This window comes from Taurulus bubalis (genome assembly GCF_910589615.1).
Source record: "Taurulus bubalis genome assembly, chromosome: 4".
NCBI lineage: Eukaryota > Metazoa > Chordata > Actinopteri > Perciformes > Cottidae > Taurulus > Taurulus bubalis.
Window position 1 is genome coordinate 28,954,622 of NC_136592.1, and position 22,215 is coordinate 28,976,836.

General features: G+C 42.4%; 2 protein-coding genes across 2 annotated transcripts in view; one reads left to right on the forward strand and one right to left on the reverse strand.

The window, feature by feature from the left end:
• LOC306735353 (ryanodine receptor 3) overlaps positions 1–11,473 on the reverse strand; it is a gene marked incomplete at both ends in the record, with an annotated part of 100,267 nt that extends 88,794 nt beyond the window's left edge. The window contains one exon of the mRNA XM_079216813.1: positions 11,426–11,473. Within this exon, the coding sequence (XP_079072939.1) occupies positions 11,426–11,473 (48 nt within the window). The remainder of the gene's footprint in view (positions 1–11,425) is intronic.
• Positions 11,474–16,478: 5,005 nt separating this feature from the next.
• LOC306735355 (formin-1) overlaps positions 16,479–22,215 on the forward strand; it is a gene marked incomplete at its 5' end in the record, with an annotated part of 46,184 nt that continues 40,447 nt past the window's right edge. The window contains 3 exons of the mRNA XM_079216815.1: positions 16,479–16,508; positions 17,661–17,676; positions 17,762–19,336. Of these exons, the coding sequence (XP_079072941.1) occupies positions 16,479–16,508; positions 17,661–17,676; positions 17,762–19,336 (1,621 nt within the window). The remainder of the gene's footprint in view (positions 16,509–17,660; positions 17,677–17,761; positions 19,337–22,215) is intronic.

Sequence of the window (22,215 nt, forward strand, 5' to 3'; positions counted from 1 at the left end):
TTGTAGAATGTGTATTTCCTTCTTTCCATCTTAATCTAAAATGGTCCTCCAGTTTTAGAGGAAGCACTGGAAGACAAGTAATGTTTGTTCCAGAGCATTCGAGTGGAGATTACACATGTTTTCTGTTGAAGTGACTTGTAGACTTGCATAATAATGCTGTCGCATGCTGTGGTGTGACACCAGCAGAAATGGAAAGAGCTAGAAAAAGAAAGTTGGACTAAAGAGAAGCGAAGCTTTGTTCTCATGACTCAGTGTTGCTGTGTAAACGGATGGAAAAGCGAATGCTCATCTTGAGGTCCCCTACTGAACATGCTTCCTCCAGAGCAGAGAAAGAAAGACAAACAGAACTATGGAGAGGATAAGGAACTCTCTTTCTCTCTCTCACACACACACACACACGGTGTCGACTTCAGGAGGAAGACGTCGGCTGTGAGTGTTCTGGGAGAGGATGTGGACGTGGTGGAGGAGTACAAGTACCTGGGTATCTCCATCGACAGCTGACTGAACTGGAAGGCGAACATTGACGCTGTGTACAAGAAGGGGATGAGTCGACTCTTTTTCTTGAGGAAGCTAAGATCCTTCAATGTGTGCAGCAAGATGTTGGAGATCTTCTTCCAGGCACTTGTGGCCAGTGCTTTGTACTCGCCATTGTCTGCTGGGGGAGCAGCATTGGAGCCAACAGACTTAACAAACTGGTTAAGAAGGCTGGCTCCATCATCGGCTGCAAACAGGATTATCCGGAACAGGTGGTGGAGAGGAGGACACTGAAGAAATGATTGTCCATACTGGACAACCCGGACCACCCTCTCCACCACCTACTGCAGGGACAGCGGAGCACTTTCTCCAAAAGACTCATCCAGCTCTGCTGTCACAAGGACAGATACAGGAAAACATTCCTGCCCACGGCAATAAGACTTTAAATAAATCACCTCTGGCCAGATCCTCTGAAGATTAATTCATCAACATCAATAGCCCTTGCACCGCTTTTGTTGTTTGCTACTCACTGTACATGTTTATGTTTATATAAACACTTCATACACACTACACTGCACATACTTTGCATTTTTGCACTTTCTATTGTTTTTAATTTAATTCCTAAATGAATACTCTCTGTTTTGGTGTACATATTGAGTTTTGCTATATATATATATATATCTTTCATCCTTGTTGTAGTTTTTTGTGTGTCTGTAAACTATGACTACTATGTATGACAAACACTCACTCTCTCTCTCACACACACACACACACACACACACACCTTTAAAATCAACAGGCCAGAGCTACACTATAAATTAACCTTGACTTACTCTAAAATTGCAGCCCCCTTTAAAGGCTTTAGTTCGGCTACTGAGGATGACAGCTTTACGGCTTGTTATTGAACCGTGTGGCCGGTCCCTGGCACAAAATGCATGCAGCTGCATTGTGGACGGCTCTGGCACGGACACAGAGGGTAGGCTCGTTTGGAAATCATTAAAAACATTTCCCTGTTGTATTCAGTGTGGTCTACCTGTAGATCTAAACTTAAGTTCTGCAAGTAAGTCAACGTTATTTACCTTTACCAGTCCAATCTCTCTACACCAATATCTACTTAAATACTATTTCATCTCTCTCTTGCAGCTTGTTTTGAGGGAGGCAATTGGCTGCAAAGTCCATTGATGCAGTCAACTTTCTAAGAATAAACAAACAAGAAAACACCACCAAGGCACTGCAAACTAATCTAATCTGTGGTGGTCCAATAGCCCTATCCATATGTAGTCCTCTCGGGTTGTTTGTGTGTGTGTGTATAACAATCATCTGGTGCATATTGCCTAATCACTGTCGGCAATCTAATTACATAATCACCATACACTCTCACTATACAGCTGTGAACAGCAGCAACCATATGGACAGAGGTAATCCATCGCCCAGATTGGACAGGTATGGCGATCACTGTGAGCCAAATAGCTCAGGGTGAAAAATGTCTACATCTTAAAATGGCACAGAATGTTTGGAGCTGCTGTTAGCTTTGCAAAGTATGTGTATGTTAGCGCATAGACATAAAAAGAACACATACAGTCTTAGTCCATTAAAAATGAGGCCTGCTGCAGGTCATGTGAGGAAGTTTATGAAAACATTAAGCTGTGCAAGTAACCATATATGGGAATTTTCCTCACCCAGTGCCCGATAAAGGGCTACACCCCTCCCAGGTCTAGAGGTATTACAGCTGCATGCATGCTTCAGCAGCAAAGGAGCAGAGGATGGAAGCTGTAAAGTGTTTCATTGCCCCTTGCAGCATTGCTTCTCCTCCCTGGCGGTGGCTTTAATGTGAAAGGCTAAGTAAGCATTTTCATCACTTCCTCGCTTTCACCTTCCACTGTCCATCCATACTATTACAAAAAGACGGAAAAACATGACAATGGAACATCTCTGTAATGTTTGAAATGCTTTCACATTTGACTAATATTGTATTTTCCCCCTGCCTACATACATGATGGCATTGGGGATGCTCAGGGGCAATATGTGACAGTGTATTATAGCCAAGGCTCGCACCGGTGGAACAAATTGAACAAACTACTTCTCACTACCTCTGCGTCCTCTCCACAAAGTATACCCTCAGTTACCGAGGGAATTGAGACTTTCTGTGGCAGAACACAGAGAAGGGAAAACAGGCTATTTCTACTTTCTGACAAGCAGTGTGTTGCATTTTTAGGAGAAGAGCCTTGGAGGTCCAAAGGGAGAGCAGCACAAACAGGTGCATTTGTACCCATCCGGCGTCCAGGAAGCAAAGCCTGACTCACACTTTAACTGTGTCCCGCTAAAGAGAGGCTGCAGTGGTGTGGACATAGAAATGAAACCTTGCTTTCAGGTCGAGAAAGTGGAATTAGGACAAGCCGACTGTATATGTGACCTGGAAGAACAAAGGGAGCAGAGATTCAGTGTTTCAGCAATGCAAACAGCCTGTGCTCAAAGCACAAGGAAAGGATGTCATGGCATTATATCAATCAATCACATTTCAATGTCTGCTTGCCAATATTTTGAAGAAACAGACATTTTTGAGAAATCGATTATTGCTTATAACTAGACCCCCAAACCACTTTTTTTCATCTAAAAACCAAAGTATATTGCATAGCTCTATAGTCTAAAAAGATTAGGATCAAGTGTTTACAAACTGAAGAAATAACTGTTATTATTGGTGTTTTACCCTGTCCTGCTGAGACGTGTAACAGCATTGCATTAATTCCCTATATATGCAATAACAGTACCGTAATCGCAGTGTCAGCTTTTCTGGGATAAAAATACCCATTGTCCTTTAAGACCTGACCTGACTAAAACTCTTTAGAGCACTCATCCACATGCTTGCTTGCACAGAGGAGAGCTGAGATTGAACTACAGCTGAGACGCCGCTGCGTCAAACTCTATTTGTTCAGGGACTGACTGGTGATGCCCAGGTGAAGAGTTCTGGTGTCAAAGCTAAAGCACAGCTGAGACTCTGAGAAAATGGGCACACAAGGGAAGGAGGATGAAAAGAGAAAGTGATGAAATAGTTTGACTTGATGACAATTGTCAAATTTAAGGTCATATCACCCTGAGCGACATGTCAGGAAAAAGCAGGTCTAAAAACAGACATCTCATCTACTCAAGACAATTTTTACTGCATTAAATATCAACCTGCAGCACACATACATTTCAGGAAGAGGCCATTAAGAGCTTGGTGAGGTAGTTTTGAAGCGTGAGCTCCTCAGCTATATGGCCACAGAAACACGTGCATAAGTTGGGAGGGAGTGCTAACGGGGGCAGAGAAAAAAACTGATCAATGCTGCAGAGATACTCAGCTCGGTAGGGGAATTTTAAAAAAAAGCTTGACTATATCCATGCGTTCTTTCACCTTCAGGGCTAGACAAAGACCGAAGCTTCAAAAGCAGCTTCCGTGCCATGTTATGTCGAGCACTGATGAAGGTAGCGTGGGTTGAATATGTGCTGGCATGCATGTGCGCTCATGCAACCCCCATGAATGTTCCACCGTGCTTGCTGGAAAGGCAGCATAGTGCCTTTCTTTATAATACACAGTTGACTCTGCAGCAACAAGACCCAATGAATATAACAATAAATAAAAGAGCGATATTGTCTCGTCTTTTCTAGCGTGGTGCAACACAGAGGTTGTTAAAGATGTATGAATATTTTATAAGGTGGGAAACGCCACCATTGTTTAATATCTGATGTAAAGGCTGAGACTTCTCAACACAGCAATTGGTGTAATGTCGGATGAACCGATATGTCAAGAACTTGCAAATTACTCAATGAACCCCTTTTCTGTTCATAAACATGATGACTTATTTTTGTGGGCGGACACTGGCAACACTGGCTAGCTAGTTTTGGTGGCTTGTTTATTTAAATAATGGCTAAATAAAGAAAATACGAGTTTCTCAATGTGTAGTCACCCACCCTCTGGGACCGCTAGTTTTACTTGAGAAAGTTAACATGAACCAACACGACCATATTAGCTTACCCAATACGTAAAATGTTAACAACTTCATCCTTCGCCCACACACTCTTGGCACAACGTAGGAATAACAATTGTTATTGCCAGATGAGTGACAACTTTGGTTGTATAATTTTCTGTAACCAGTGTTAGCTAAGTGGCCAGCCGTCCGTAGATAGCTTGCTATTTCCACAATGTGTTGATGCTACACTGCTAACAGAAAATAGGCCCAACATCGGGCCATCTCTTCATCTCTCTAATAGTTTAGCCTTCTGCTGTGCAGCAACTGTGATGGCTGAGGAGGTTAACAAAAGGCTCAGCTAAACTATTGGAAGCATTTTGTCTCCATCTTTGAAATGCTAATATTGTAGCTCTCTGGAGCCTAGAATCAGTTCATCACCTTCAATCTACGCTCTAGCAACTCTAGCACCCAACGACTCAGCGAGATGACATTTTCAATGTGTAGCTTTAGCCCACTTCACGGAGGTGATTTGTGTTTTCCTAAAGCTAACACCATGACGTAATGATGATGTCGGCTGTGAACGGGTCTATTAAACGCCCTCTACAGAGTCAATGAGACGATGCACTAAAATGCACTGGTGACACTGGGATTACCTTTCCCACAGCATAACGATTCGGGAGTACACTTTCAGAAGACTGTCAAGGTTTGCCGAAAGACTCAACGAACTAAGCTTAACACTTAACTTTCTGCTAAAAGTGCGCCTCAACGGCAGCAGATTGCAGCAGTAAACACTCTAAATGGTCTATTAGGGGCACAGTGGGGACACAGAACATTGGACATAATTACGGCAGATACCAGCGCTTCTTTATGTGGGAGGAGGATGATTCACAAGCACGGGAAAAAGTAGTGAGCGTTTTACGGATTTTTATCCACGGTAAAAAACATTTAAACACTGACACTGTTTCCGTGGTAACAAGTCTGTCGGTTGCAAAATGTTCCAGTTGCACATCGTTCACCGTTACGTAAGAAAGGTACGTTCTCAAGAAGGGAACTAATAGTTTCTCTTGGTTTGGTCAAAATGTACATAACCATTTAGTTATGTTCATTTGAGTTCCATCTCCAGATGCCCGTCCCATTTGAGTCTGTCCACATGAGAATACATCTTCCCAGAAAGCTGTACACTATTTTGTTTACAGATTTGAAAGTTTTAAATGAGCCAAACTTTTCTTGCCATCCCTGCTCTAATTAATAATCGAGGAGGCTCTTTGAATTGTTTTGGGTAAAGTAGCAAACAGTGACAACTTGGAGGACATAGCAGCATATCCAACTGTTTAGCTACTATTTAATGATTGAGATATATACATATATAAACTGAGAAATCTGACACCACCGGTAGACTCACCTACAGATGCAAGCCTACCATATTTATTCTTGTCTTGATTAGGAAGAACCATGAGAAGCAAAGCTTTCCTATGTGTAGCATCTGTGTTTGTTCTTATTGTAGCTACTTCTGCCACGCAACATTCATATTTCAAATAAAATGAACGGAGTTGTCCTGACATTTTGGGGAAATAGGCCTATTTACATTTTTGGTTTAGGACACATATGTTCTACAACCAGTGACTAATGGATATTCACAACCTTTTGGAGTAAAACATATTCAGAAATAAAGCCTGGTATGTGTGAACCAACATTATCTGCCAAGAAGCAATGGCAAAGTGAAGCAGTGATGCAGAGATGGCCCTGCTAGCTATGGAGGAGGCAACAGCTACCAACAGACTAGCAGTGGCTGGTGGTGGTGGAGGCTATGTGACACATTGTGCACATGTCACATAGCCTCCACCACCACCAGCCACTGTTAGTCCGTGGGATTTTGGGGGTTAAATTGAGCCCCAAAGCTTTGAACCACACAGCCATAGCGCTAATGCACTGCAGGATACATAGAGCTAACTGGCTAACACAAAAAGTAGGCGTGTATTGTGCATTAATTAGGGTCATGTGACGTTACACAGGCCAAAACAACTGGCTAGTATATCCTCCATTGGCCACAGGATGAGCAGCCCTCTTTGAAAGTAACAGGAGTGGTGTGCAACAATGTTATGTTTGCATGTTTTCTCTATGCTGTCAGAGGACCTTGCAGGATTAATTACACTGCATTGTTGTTGGTCCAAAGCAGCCAACCCGCAGATATCAGGAGGTGGCCAGAGCACAAAAGAAGTTACAGAGAACCAAAAGGGCTGCGGCTCATCGACATCAGTGCTCTTTGTAAACATAAGTAAGAAAAATCATTATACTGTACCTCTGAATAAAGTGAGTACAAAAGCTATTGTGTCCATGGTGTGAATAACAATTAAACGTGTTACACACAATCAATCGGTGGGTGTTATTTATTTCAATGTAATAGGGAACATATTTGTCAACACATTGTACTTGTCAGGAAGCCTTTCTTAATGCGATTTTTAAACTTTCATGATGAGGCGGGATAGATCATTTTGAAACATAGCGCAATTAGTACAAATCAAATGTATCAAGGCTCGCCACCCTCTGATTCTATAGTCGCAAACATAAATGGCAGACATGTTGGAGGTCTACAACCAAAGAGAAAAGAACTACAGGGTCTTCTTTGGGAAGAAGCTTCCTACACTGCCTATTAAATATTCATCCTCTGAAACACCACATCAGTCAGGCCTGCTTACTGCATGCCACTGACATTACTGAGGAAATTTCTTCATTTGGTGGCACGATCAATAGCTCATTACAGCAGCTTTACACTCTGTCTCTGGGCAAGCCTGCTGGCTTAATTCCCTCTACATCACAGGCCTATCTTATCTGTCCATCTTCATCACGCAACACAGAGACTCAGCCTGCTGCTGAACAACACTTCCACAATAAACCTTACACATACTTTACTTTTCTGCAAGTTGAGTTGTTGAAGGAGTCTCAGCTTATGTTAATGAAAGATATGAAGGAAAGCCATTCCGCAGTAGAGATATACAAGAATATGTGCATTGCAGAAAAAGAGTATATTGATCAATATCATGCTTGCCTTATACATTATATAACTTTGCATTCAGAGTAGTTTTAAATGAAACTCGGCTAGGAAAAGAACCACTTTAGAGCTAACATATTTCACCCTTGCACAAGACGGTATGCCAAAAATAAATTAATTATATACCAGTTACAGCTTGTAAAAACATATGCCAAAAAACATCAGACAAGACAATATTCTCTTTCACAATTTGCGTGAAAAGAATCTATTTCTGAGTGAATCTCGGTTCCTAACAAAACTGAGCTATTACTTTTTTAATTCAACCATGAAATAACAGCAGACCTCATCATAATAACATTAAAGCTCCTCTGCTTAGTGTCAAGTAGAATGTGATGATGTGCTGAACTGAATTCCCATCAGTGGGAATCATTTCATGGTGATCTCTAATAATTATACACAGAGCAAGTGATAGAGGAGCCAAATATGAAGCAAGTCAGGCTTACTTGTAGCGCTAAAATATGCACAAATAAGTATAAACTTATTATACATAGTTTTTTAGATAATATTATGTTTCATTATTTTAGGATTGTGAAATTACAAACATGTTCTTTATAGTCTCTGCTTAAATGATGTAGTCTAACTAAAGACATTATACAGTTTTATAAGAAAGAAAGTATATATTTGACTGCACACGTACACAGTCAGATAGTACACATAACATGAAAAGACACAATTGATCACTGTGGATATGAGAAGTATGTGAGTCATGTGGAGATGAGAGATAAAAGTGAAAAGCAGGAAAAAAGTGAAACTGTGAAATGCAAAATATGTTCAAAGGGAAAGAAGAGCAAAAAAGAGTAACAGCAACAGAATAACAAGAAAGAGAAACCCAGCAGGGTGTCCACAGACTCATAAGTGGCTGAGGAGGCAGCCAGCTCTGGCACTGGTGTCACAGGCATGTTGCAAAACCAAAATGAACACTTTACCGCTTTACAGTCTTATGTATTTCCTCTGATGTCATCGCCTGGATGCAAACTGAGACCAGTGCTTTCACATAAACAAGCCAAACGCTGCCACAGTGCATTAGTCACAGAACTAGTCTGGCCTTTTCAAAGTCCCTACTCCCACTCAAACTGCTAATTGATCACCAGAATCTGATGTTCGCCTAGCAGGGATACTCACAAGAGAGAAGCTGCACGTGTGTGCCCGTGCATAGATGGTCTCACCGCACGCTGTACCATGTTTGTACTAATGAGTGGCCTTCAGTCAGGATGGTTATACGAATCAGAACAAACAACAAAAACCTACTCTCTACTCTTCGTCTGCTCAAATGACAACGCACAGTAGGCAAGCAATTCATTTAGAAAACTACTAATGAGCAGCCTGAGCTACTGGAACCATAAGCTGATATTTTATTCACTATACTGCCTATTACAAAGTCAGTGCTGCTCGAGCTTGTGCATCTAAGGACGAATCCAATTTCCAAACAGGACAAATAAAGATCCTGTAGAATATGCAGCCCTATTAAGGTGTCGCCGCGGCCCTCTTGCCCCCTCTGTCTGGCATTAAACAGCAGTTTGGGGGAAGCATTTCTCTGACTCTCCTGGTTCATAATCAGCACAGTTCCTCTTCCTGTAACATAAAATTACCCATGGCAGACACACCCTCACTCTTTCTCTCTCTTCCCTTCCTCTCCTCCCACTGAGTTGGCTTTATAGGCAGCGGTCCGGCAGGGGTACTTTCTGTTACCACTCGAGGGAAATTACTTTGTGCTGTTGGCAAAAAGACAGTTTGTGAACTGCTTTATCAAGCTCCTTGACTCCAATAACAAGCAACATTTGGATGCCAGCAAGAAATATATAGCTTTCACACATCCTCACAGACAGTACGCCACTTAGTGACACCTATGTAAAAGCAAGTACAGACTGTGTATGCAGTATGTTTGTGAATAGGCATATGTGCATCCAATCGAGCATTTCTTTCTGCAGGACTGATTTTAGTCATGTACTATAGATAAATGTATGTCTCTGTATATACAGTCTGTGTCTGTGTCTGTTCCTCTCCACTGAGTAGTTCAGCTGTGCCTTGCTGGGACTGATGAATAATTTCTGCACTGTGCTGTGCTGTGGCACGTCTGGTGCAGCCTGACTGCACCACACAGCTACAGCTCTGCATTTGCATTCAACACACACACACACACACACACACACACACACACACACACACACACACACTCACTGTCACACTTGTGAACACCAAGCTCGCTCACTGCGCCCCCATCACAACACCATCCAGACTGTCAGCTGCTTCCCTGTGTGGACGAATGCAACAAGCTGTCGCTAAACCCTTTTTAAAGCAACAGCAGTTTCCTTTAGTCAATGTCATCTGAATTTTTCTCCCTGGGTTACATCTGGGGGGAAATGTTTCGCTGTGAATCCAACAAAATGGACTAGAACAGCAAAGCAAAAAAAAAAAGATTAAATCCACAACTCTTCATGAAGCATGTTTATGAAAACTCCTGATTGTGAATTGGTGGCATTTACGTTCAAGCCCAGAAATGAGGAGGAGCGGTGCTGAAATGTCAGCTCTATTTTCGAGTGGCAGGCATGCTGATGTGGTGACCTCTGTGTGCTGTGGTTAAAAGGTTGGGGGACAAATAAGGAGGAGGTATCAGCTTTTTCTGAGTGAAAGAAAGGTGCATTTAAAAGATCAATGTCAGGCCTGAGGATAGGTACGCCTTTCTGTGCCAAAATACAGCCTTAGTCAAGAATCCATCACTGTATGCTGTGTTTCTGATACCTAAAAGTAGTGTAATGGATCTGCATTGTGTCTGCTCACATGACACTGGAATTTGTGGGGCAAAATATGGTTAATTATTAGGAGATTACTGAAACACATTGTGTTTGGAAATGTCCCCCAAAATATAGCCAGGTTACAGTAATGTGCATTAAAAACCAGAACATCCCTGCTCCGTTTACCTCAAAGTACAGCAGGTTGCGCATCTGTGAGCAGCTTAATAGAAGGGAAACCACAACCAGCAGTGCCAGCAATATGTGCAACCAAACACCTCCTGTTGTCTCAGGGTCTTTCTGGAAGACCTCCAGCGCTCTGCTCCTTCATCTGGCCGAGACAAGTGTGCATTTTCAGACATGGTATGCCTCCAAATGCATTTCACCATAGATGAGCAGAGTATGTCCGTCAACAGTGGAAAGTGTCCAATTAATGCCAAACATTGTCCTATCTTTAACATGCATTTTCAGTGTAAGAAATACTCAATTAAAAAGGCAAATAGTTCCACTGTAGTATAATACTATAGAGCCAAGAAGATCAAATAGTCTACGGCTTGTTTATTACTAACTTGCAGCTTCTTTTTATGACCATATATGATACGGTCTATCTACACTGGCTTTATTTCAATAAGTAAGACAGCATTAGAAACCTGGCTCTGATGCAGCAATAAATATGTATTACAAAAGGTTCATTTTCATAGACCTTTGCTGCTGCACAGGCACCCTGGGGTGACTGTCTGTACAGGCAGTCCACACTGCCAGGCTACGTTTAAAAATATTACAACACAGCATGACCACTGGTTCAGAGCTCCATTGGCCCTCGAAGAGATTTAAGTGACCACTTAATTATGTGTTGATTAATGACTTATTAAGTGAAATCACAGTGCCTGTGCTACTGTCCACCTGTCAAATTGGAGACGACTGGCTGTGACTACAACGGGGCAGCCAGGTGCATAATGCAAGTTTTACATGGGACCTACAGTGCTGTCAACTTCTTGAGACGGAGACTGCAGAAAAGACAATAGCTGTCAGTGAGCGATGCGCAAAACAACAGCGCACTATCGCCGCCTCAAACATCTGCAAGAAGACGAGAGGGTTGCCCAATGAAAGGATGCAATAACGTGTTGGGGGGGAAGCCAAGTGGCAGGGCAAGAGACGGTAATAACCAGCGTGAAAAAAAGAGCAACACGCATATATCAAGTACAAGGGAAAGGAAATGTACTTACAGTTCTGAGGAACTGGATTTCATCCTCTCCTTCTCCACCTTCAGCCATGGCTGCAAAGGAGCCTGTTCAGACTCGGGAAGCCTCCGCTGGCTCCTCTCTCCTATCGATACTAGCATATAGCTAAATCCACGGCCATACAGCGGGGACACTACCGCAGCATCTGTCACTCAAGCCCCTGTGCTCAAGCCCGGCTCGCCGCCCGGAGGAGGAGGAGGAGGAGGAGGAGGAGGAGTGCGTGTCAGCATCGGCGGGCTGCTGGAGCAAACGAGGGGACGGTGTGGCGGAGAGCCGGGGAGAAGCCACGTCGTGTAGCCGAGAAACGGCAGCGGGGTCTTTATCTTCGACGTCACCGGCAGACCGTTAAAACGACCGCGAAACGCGCGAATATTCAAACAAAGAGCATTAAACGCGTTGAAATGGTCACTGCCTCACAGGTAGCTCGTCAGCAGTTCGTCCCGCTTGTCCGCCCCATCACCAAGCTCCGGGTCCACAGGAAACATGCTAATGAGCCAAGAGGAAACCGACAGCGGGGTTTCTCGTATGCAGGAGATTCACGGGATTCAGCACCATGGTCAGCGCCCGTTTCTGTTAAGGATCTTCTATATTTATATATTTATATATATATATATATATATAGTGCACGTGTAGCTTAGCATTAGTGTCCACGTATGTCTACACACACTGTGTTATAAGCACTGTTGAAGTGGAAAACGTCAGAGGGGCAAACATCCTCCAATATCAACACAAACCTACAATATCTACAATTAAAAATCGCATTAATTTGACCTTAAAACATAACATGCACAAGTGTTTGCTGAGATGTAGCTGATATTTATAATTAGTATTTATGCAAGCTATTACATTATGCGAGAAAAAATGTAATATATATATTAAATATAATTGATACATAAATAAATATATATTTAATATTTAATATATTATATATATTATAATATACAACATACATTACATTTATATATATATATATATATATATATATATATATATATATATATATATATATATATATATATATATATATATATTTAAGAGCGATATCTGAGACAACTGAGATTCAGTGGGTTTCTCTTCATTTCATGAAAAGAGCCTGACTTGTAATTGTCTAAGTGTTAAACTATTTAAATCGTTAGGTTTGGATGAATAGCCATTCGGTTATTTAACATTAAATTACATTACACTTAATAAAAAAAAAATATGAATGCAATGTAAATTGTATTAACTTTTTTTTCTGTGGACTAAATACATGGGCAACAGCGATCAGGCTGGCCTCACTGTTAAATCAAAGATGACCCTCAGCTTTGCCATAACGAAGCCTATATGCTCATCTCTACAACTACGTTAATAAGCACAAGTACTCCCTCATCATTATGCGATGCCGCCCTCTAGTGTCGACAATGTGGGACTACATCTGCTCGTTCCCTTCTCTCCTGCCTTGGACAGACGTCGACTCAAATACAGTCGACTGTAACTCAGTGGAGTGGGCGGATTAAAAACTCTGGACTCCGGAGAACTCTCACCCACAGTTAAATCGTTTGCTCCTCCTCCTCCATTTTTTTATGATAACATTTGTATTAATTTTCTAGATATGCATTAAAAGTGAGCAGAGTACATACATACATACATACATACATACATACATACATATATACAGACACAGAACTATAACAAAATAATAATAAAACAAAATAAAGTTATATATACATACACACACAAGAGGTACATCTTTATAAAACCAAAGCATGTGCATGGAAGAGCCAACGAGTCCTTCTGTACAAAAAGTACATATTGATGATTCTCATTAAAAAGCTTTTCCTAGGTGTATAATAGGTTCGATGTAAAAAATGTAGATGCATCTGCTGACGGTTGCGTTTTTTGGAGGTTTCAGTTATACCTTTCCAAATATAACCCCAGTCCAATAGCACATTCTCCGTCAAGTGTTGGACATCTTTGGCCCAAACCTGTTCAATATGTAAATGTCCATTTATGATTACACTCTTCCTCCTCTCCTGTCTTTATTACCCAGTGGGCCCTTTTCACAGCATTAATTATGGCCCCTGGTGTTGCGCAACTGGAATGGCTGACACGCTAAATACTACGGGGCCATAGTTAATTTGATTAATTACACCTGTGCTTGACATGTCAAAATAGCTGCTGTGAAAATAGCCTGTTGACACGACCAGGCTAACGAGAACGTGTATATTGCACAACCTCCTTGTACTTCACCAGTCAGTTTACGAAAGTGTAACCCTACTCTTGTTGCGCCCGCAACTGTTGCACACGTTACTCTGAGAGTGTTGCACTCACACCTGTCCCCCGCAAACCAATCACAGGTAGGAACTGAAATTAGACAGTTATGCTAAGAGGGGACATGAAATAGCAGCTTAAATGTTACATGTGTAAATATATTTTAAAAAAGAATAAACGTATTATGTATGGGGCTGTACATGACATTTAGCGTGTTTAAAGTGAATATGTCATTTATGTGCATGAAAGAAGGAAAGTCAAAATATCGGACGTGAAAAGGGTCAACTGCAAGACAAATCAACATACACAATAAATGAATGTCATTCCAGGTCTTGAGTCACTATAGTAGCTAAAAAAAATTAGATCAAACCGGGTAAATAATAAAAAAAAGGACCCTTTTGTATCTCTTTTTGCTACTTGATTTTAAATGTATATATATATATATATATATATATATATATATATATATATATATATATATATATATATATATATACTCACTCATACTCATGGCATATTTAACCATTTTTTATTTTTACAAAATGTCTTTAAATATTTTTATAATACATGATCCAACCAAACATGTTATCATACAGTCACAGGTACTAGATCCCCCTGTGTTGTCATAAAATGCCTCATAATATAATAAAACAGAGGGAATATGCTCTTTAACCACTTTAAAGTATTGCATTTCATTGTAAAATCAGAAAACCAAAAGACTTATTTTAAATAAGAAGAGAAAATAAATCTTATTTAAACATTAATTGACTGTGAAGAAGCTTGAATTCCAAAACTACAAACAAAAAACGATGTTATGAAACTGTATAGATGTATGTTTGATTTAAGGTCACATTTGAGATTTTTTGAACTGTCGCAGAATGGAGGTCCTAAGTGACGACTTAAGGTCATGACATGTGAGGAGAAGGAGAAGATAGCTAATATAGGAAATGCTTCATTTTGACTTAAACATAAAATAAAAAAAGTTTGGATGAGCATTGTAAATGTCTGGTGCCGCTTATGCGGGTTGTTCTCTGTTACAATTTAATGCACTTGGCCTAAAATGAATACAGTATTCCTTCATTGTAGATTGATTCCATGTCATACACCTCATGACAGATATGACCAGCTTAGAGAGTATCTGCCATCCTATGGTGAGGGCCTGGCTGTTTTTGGATACTGAAGTCAAAGATCTTTGAGCGACTCAGAGGAAAGTTCTCAAGAAACAAAGATGATCATGTGTCTCAGAAAAAGCAGCAAACCCTCCAAAGAATGCTCAGAAGAATCAGAGAAAAAATGAGATGGGATGGATGAATTTCAGAGAAGGGGAATTTGTTCAGGTACGCACCAAAAAGGGTGGGGAACCAGAAAAGAGTGTCTGAAGGACAGGATAAAACAGAAGTTGATTGAAAAGGCTGCCCTGTTGTTTTTTCCAGGTGGAATAAATGCAGACGGGAGCCTCACCGATTTTGAAATGGATTTATCTGACTTTCAGCAGCATTCATTGGGTAATAGTAGCATCACTTGGGGAACTGTATGAAAATACAAAGTTACCTCTTTTATGTTTCTATTCAACAACCAAGAAGAAAGACATTGTCAGGGACATACATCTTGAGGAGGAGAATAGTGATGCCACTGCGCAAGAAGGTGACAAGACACAAAAGGAGAAGTACCTTCCTGTCAAACTTGCACCTGAACTTCTGGAGCAAGCTGTTTTGGCCTTTGTGGAGAGCGATCTTCTGGTCTGCTTTTAAAAGTATGTGTCAGTCTGAGCGAGTGGTCTTTGAGTCTTGTCGGTCAGACTTTGAAGGTGTTGACCTAAGAATTGTTGGAAATGATGGATATTCACACCTGCCGGAGGTTTCCAACAGCAGACAGCTTTGAGCAAATCTGGAGAGCTTGCTCACTAAAAACTGATTCAGGAGCCTGCTTTTGTGATTGAACAGTGGAGCAACAAGCTTGCACCTATTAGATCAGAGGTTTTCCAGATGTTTGCCTTATGAACTACACCTTGTTTACCTGAGTGTCCCAGCTTCAACATGCTGTCCACATTTTGCAGCTGCCTTTTGCCACTTTTGTTTTGTTGAACATTGTTTTCAGTTCAAATATCCCTTTAATAATGACAGTGGTACTCTACCGTTCATTTTTAACAGTAAATCACATTTTATGTGTTTTTATGTTGCATCTTTAATCCTTAATGTTGTTGTGTAAATGTAATATAACGGGGTGACCCATGTGCCTCTTTGTTAGCCTTTTTTTGTACGTCTCCATGCTTCCATTGGGAACTGCATGTTTAACATCACATATGAATTGTGGGTAATTCCCTTGCGCAAAGTTGGCATCTAATGCTGATTTACGGAAAGGGTTCATGAAGGGCTAAACATGTCTGCCAGAGAGCCCTCAAACACTTGATGATTTGACGGGACACCCCTAAACCCTCAAGGACTAGGTTAGCAAGTACACAACCCTTCATAACTTTCCACCAAATTGAATTGAAATCCCTGCGGATGCTTGTTAATTGTGTGTATGGATGAATGTATTTTTCTTAAACTGTTTCCTCTTCTTTCTTTAAAATGTTATTGTGAGTGCCACAGCATGAAAACAAGAATACAATTCAATAAACTATTTGTCACCCCCCCCCCAACATTTTTTTTTTTAGATATCCTGCTTCATTACATACACATATATTATAACTTGACTAAAGACATTACGTCCTTGGCAGAGATTAATTAGCGGAGTGGTGTAATAGCAATGCACATGTTGGCCACTAGGCGTCTCTGTTTCGTAAGAAATGGCGCCTCCTCGGGCCTTCAAAGAGCAGGTACTTTCACATACTCTTACCTCTCTGCGTGTACCACAAAGTACTAATGTAAGCCTGATAAATACAAAACGCTGGTAACGACCGTTAAATTAAATTACTTGCAGCCATACTTCGCCCCCCTCTCTTTACGATGCACAGGCTGAAACATCACATGGCCTACCTGGAGGCTGCAGCTGCACTGACTCAAAATGTGGGACGTGCATAAATACCAAAGAACCAATCACATAGCAGTAAGCCGGCGCTGAGTTTATCTATTGGACCAAAGTCCTGTCAATCACGACAGAGCAGCTCTGCGAGGCAGTGGTGAACACCGGCTGGTTGCAGTACAGAGATGTGAAGAATGATTTGCCATGCCGCTAAATCGGGTAAGTAACTGTTTAATATGTGTCGAAGTGCTGCTGTGCTTTACCTGCTGCAGGTGCAGTTGACTGAAACGTACTTTCAGCCTCTAATTAAATGTATGACAGTGACGTCAAGCTGTTATGTATGCAGAGCTTTATGCATTAATATCTTCATTTATAATAAATGTAACTGAATATTTCTCGATTTCAGTTGCAATGTGCAGCAGTAACCCCGGAGGCTCGTGCAACTATGCTGCCATTTTAACACTGACAAATGCTCTAGGGCTTGTTGCAAGGTGACAGTTACACACGGGAGTATGTTGTGATGTAAACAGTTCAGAGATACGCATTGCCAAATGTTGAGGGAATCAGCTGAAGCGCGTGCAAAATGTGCGCCTGTTTTGCTTGTAAACATCTCAAAAGGCAGCAATAGCATTGGGCTCTGCGTGTGTCGTCACCTTGTGTGACACTCTCAGCTTTTATGCGGCTGCAGCTTTTAAAATGTTGATGAAACGTGGTTTAGAAATGTTTCATCCACTCATACAACACTACTGGGAGAGGAGGATGAAGACAAGATATTGTGCGTGTGTGTGCGTGTGTGTGCGTGTGTGTGTGTGTGTGTGTGTGTGTGTTCAATGCAGTGTTTGTATGTATTTAGATTTTTAATTAACAAATGGGTTTGACAGTGACATTTTAATGTAGGGAAAGGAGCAGTTTGCAATGTGCTTAAAAATACTTAGCTCTGCATTATCATTCAAATAATCTATCTTCACATAATCTAAAACTGTGTGCTATACTTTCTCACTGACAGTATCTGGACAGGCCAGGTGATGAATAGCTGGAGATCCTCCCGTTGCAGTCCGAGCCCAATCCCTCTGTCTGGGGGCTGACCACTTACTCGGAGTGCTGGAGTGATAAGCATTGCACCTATCATGGAGGGCACACACACTGTGTTGCTCCTATATGCACCCATCTGTGAGCTAAGCAACATCAGCCTATATTTCCCCAAGAGGCGGGCCCCGGGCTTCAAGTACAGGAGCCGCGCCCCTCATTCCAGAATAGCCTGTAATGACCATGACCGGGGAAAGGAGGATCTCGCCGTATCCGAACAAAGAGGCCAGTCTTCCGGCTACTCGGGCGAACTCCTCATCACCCAGCAGGCAACAAAGGAGGCAGTTGCAGAACTCTGCTGGCTTGCTGCGGAGCACCACCAGTTGCTGGCAGATCTCTTACCGCTGTGTAGGGATTGCGCCATCAAAGTCAGGATGGGTAACCAGGATGGGAAACTCCAGGATTACATAGAGGGTCCGGAAGTTCACCTTGGCGGTCAGGTCCTCAGCAGCAGCAACTATCCTCTCACGGTGTCTCCAGAGCATAAGAGATCTACATCCAAGAGCAAAAAGCTGAAGAAGTTGGGAGGCAAGAAGCTCGACAGCGGCGAGGATATCCTGCACAGTAAGATCAAGAGGAAAGGTCAGAGTGGATCTTCATCTGTTAAGCTTCGTTCCCACAACAGTGCGTCCAAATGTCCAGCGTCAGTAATGCAGCAGATCCCAGGTACCTCAGCCTCTGGCCATGTCACTGACAGCCCAGTCAGCGGCTCTTACGTCAGTGCGGCCAGTAACCCCATCCTGCCCATGGAGGAACCCTTCCAGATCACCCGTGAGGTTTGGGACTTCATGGAGGACAACCGGACATTTGACCCCGACATTGACTTCTGCAACGACTTCTCCGAGTATGACGGTGAGCTGGGTTACGAGTCGTCATTCTGCAGCCTGATGGAGGGTTTGGAAAGCGGGAACAACCTTCGCCCAGTTAAGAAGTCCGATTCCCTGAGTGAGACCGTTTTTGAGAATGGATCAACAGCCACGTCCGCTCAGCAGCTGTATGGGGAAATCAACCAGATTAATAAAGGGGTCAGGGTGGTGGCCAAAGTGCAGGATGTGGAAGGGAGAGTGCAACTTGTCAACCATACAAGCCCTGACAGTGCCCTGCTCCATCCAGGGACTAGCAGCTGCCAGCAGGGGTATGGAGAGTGGAGGGGACCAAACAGAGACCACCTGCTGGGAGTCAATAGAGAAAAGACAGGTAACAGGCTCTCTGAGGGGCTACGGTTGCCCTTATCACATACCACCCACCCTCACCCCCCAGCTAAATCCCACCCGAAGAGCCCTTCTTCACCATCTCTCGCTGGGGTCTTCAACACATCTTTTCCGGCCTCCAACAGTCTCCAGAGCATGTCGCCAGTCCTGTCCCCTCTGTGCTCCAAGCAGCCGAGCCCACAGCTCAACCACCGCATCGTTCTGCTCTCGGATAAGGATGAGGAACACGAGCAAGACAGCTCCAGTAACACAGATGAGCCCAAAATCTTCTCTGAGGTCACCGACAAGAACGGCAACAAGCGGACCGTCACCCGTCTGGAACTGAACCTCAGCAGGCGGCCCAGCAGCTTCAAGTGGAACTCCTCCAGCAACTCCACGACAACAGGTGAGTCATTAGGGATCACACTGCTCCTACTCGGAACACAGCGATTCATGTAGCAACTCCCTGCCTTGACGCAAATGTCGACACAAGCGCTTTTATCATCTTCGTAGCAAGAAGCCTTTGTCAGAATATGCCCTTCATTTTGGCATTGATGTTGCTGGATTTCAAAGAACGGAACAAAGAAAGAAAAGCTGTGGGAGATGATTCGAGTGTGTGAGTCTGTCAGCAATTACTCTGCAGCATTGTAACTGACAAACATTTTCTTTTACTTTGTCATCCCGGCCATTATCTAATAAACCAGCTTGTCCATTAACTAAGCATTGCTTTCTAAAATATCTCTGCGAGCCCTGGCATGGTGTTTTTTTATTGCTGTGTTCACATCTTAGCTGTGACTACACATTAAAAACTACCCAGCAGAGTTGCACAAGCGGCAAACAGGGCCTGAGAATACTTTGGCTGATGATCCACTTTAACTCTCTAAGCGCCGTAGGGAAGTCAGAGATTAGTGGCAGTGTCCCAGATCAAAGGCTCAGAGTTAACACGAGGTTCAACCTGACCAGGGTTCTCGTGAGCGCAGTGTTAACTGAAGCATTGCCAATTTGGACTTTTAGGGACCGGCTGTCTCTCCCCGAAACCCACATCCGCTCCAGTTCACAGGAAACCGACAAAGGATCCGTGACCCAGCAGGCCCAAAGGTTACACAGAAAAGGATTATTACTTTTCCTCTTCCCATAATCTGTACCATTGTGTTTTACGCCGACAATGACTGCATGTAAATACTCACAGCATATAGAATATTTGCAAAGCCTTAATATGTCAGAAGCATTATTGCATTATGTACTTCTGTAACGTGGTTAATCATCCCTTTCAGTCAGTGCACCACAATCTAAATTTTCAGCAGCATCAGATGGTCTTCCATTGACTGTGATTTACTAACAGACCGTGGATAATGATTGGTTTTACCTCTCATTTAAGAACCGTGCTGCATTTTCAAGGAAGCTTCAGAGTATTTCAGTTGCTTCATCACATCACAGACCAGCACTAGTTCAACCGATACAGCCAGCGATGCTCAGCTCGGCAACAGCCGAAGGGAGGAGGAGGAGGAGGAGGAGGAGGAGGAGGAGGGCTGAGCTGTGTGACGCTAAGATAACTGGTGGATAGGGGAATAGATAGCCCAGCTTTACTCATGTGGAGAGCATTTGCATCAGTTCCCACTGAAATGACACTGTCCCTGTGTGTCCTCACCTCAGCATGCACAGGTGCCACACACAGATGCCTACATTAGCATTTAGGCACACACGCACACATACATAATCCACGTTTTTTTATTTTTTTATTCTTGCAAATGTGAGAAGTGACACTATGAGCACTGTTTTTTTTTGTTGTTGTTATATCTGAGCATGGGCCCCAGCTGATGTTACAGCATGATATTGTAATCCATAAACTGTCTGAGACTGACGGAGCAAAGATACACATGCATTGTAGCCTACGTCATGCAAACCAAGTGCTTCATGCTGCACAGTCCTCACGGTCAAGGCTTAAACCTTTTAAGCTTAAAATGGATCCTTTTGTCGATTTTTGATGCATCTCAGATGTTCACTAGATCTCCCTTGTGTTGCTTGATAATTGAATACTCTTCAGACGTTAACACGGATAAAAGAGCATCACAGGGTCCAGACAAAAAGGCTAAGTGGGTCTGTGAGAAGCCCGGCCCCTTTATAGTTTGCAAATGGTGAACTAATTATTATCCAGGTTCTTTAATCTCAATGCTTATTAATGAGTGATGCGGATTGTGATTTAAAAGTAATACATTCTCTTGTTTGTTTTATGTGCTAATGCTCCAGCCCTGTAGTCTGTGGAACAGGATACCCTATACATTCACTCTATGTGGTTGCATGTGTGTTTACACATTATATACATAATGTATGTTCGTTAGTTGCCATTTACATGAGCAATTGTGTTGCTTGTTCTCTTTTACTTATCAGTATTGTGGACAGCGGAAACAAGCTATAAACACTCTGACATATTATCACCTCTCAGTGGAAATTGGGAAACCTTTTAGTATACATTTGCCTGCTTATACCTCAAGAAGATACATAGCAACATTAGCCCTTATTCTGACCACCTGGTAAATGTAAATACACTATTTACTCTCCTTTTTAGCTCTGTTTTGATCCTCACCAGCTCCTGCTAGACAGTGTAATGCTCTGCTCACCAGCTAGCCATTAACTTGGTCTGTCTGCTGTTTGTTGCTGAGCATGTGGTATACAGTGGGTTTGTAGAGCTTTGACATTGGTCTGCGAATAGAAATGATGATGGGAGCGGTGAGACTAAACCAAAACAGTAGATTTGTGGGCCAGAAACTCAGAATAATTAGCAAAAAGCCAAAAAACAGCTGCTTTAAAAAAATCACTTTTCAGCCCAATCAACCGTTAGAGTCTCTTTCTCTTTATCATCCTTCCCTCCATTCCCTACTTATTTTATTGTCCGACATATGGCAGGCAATACCATAATCCGTTTACCCAGTACGTTCCTGCAAGGTCATATGAAACTGATCAGTGCAGAGCAAGAGTATATCACCCCACTCTCCCAGCTAACTGTCATTCAACACAAATTGCCCTGCCGAGCAACATTGTTCCACCCAGTGAAGACAAGGGCCGACTATTCAGATAATGAAGTGGATTCTACCAAAACAGGCTTCTCTATGTCTGCATACTACAGGCAGTGAAACGGGGCACAAAGGTCCTTCTCATATAGTGTAACTTGTTTTCTTTAATAAATGACTCCTACACTACCATCTTGGAAAATGTTAGCTATGTTCCATCCTGCTTTTTCAGTATGAGCAGCTTTTTAAAGGCCCCCTCTTTTTAAACATTCACCCA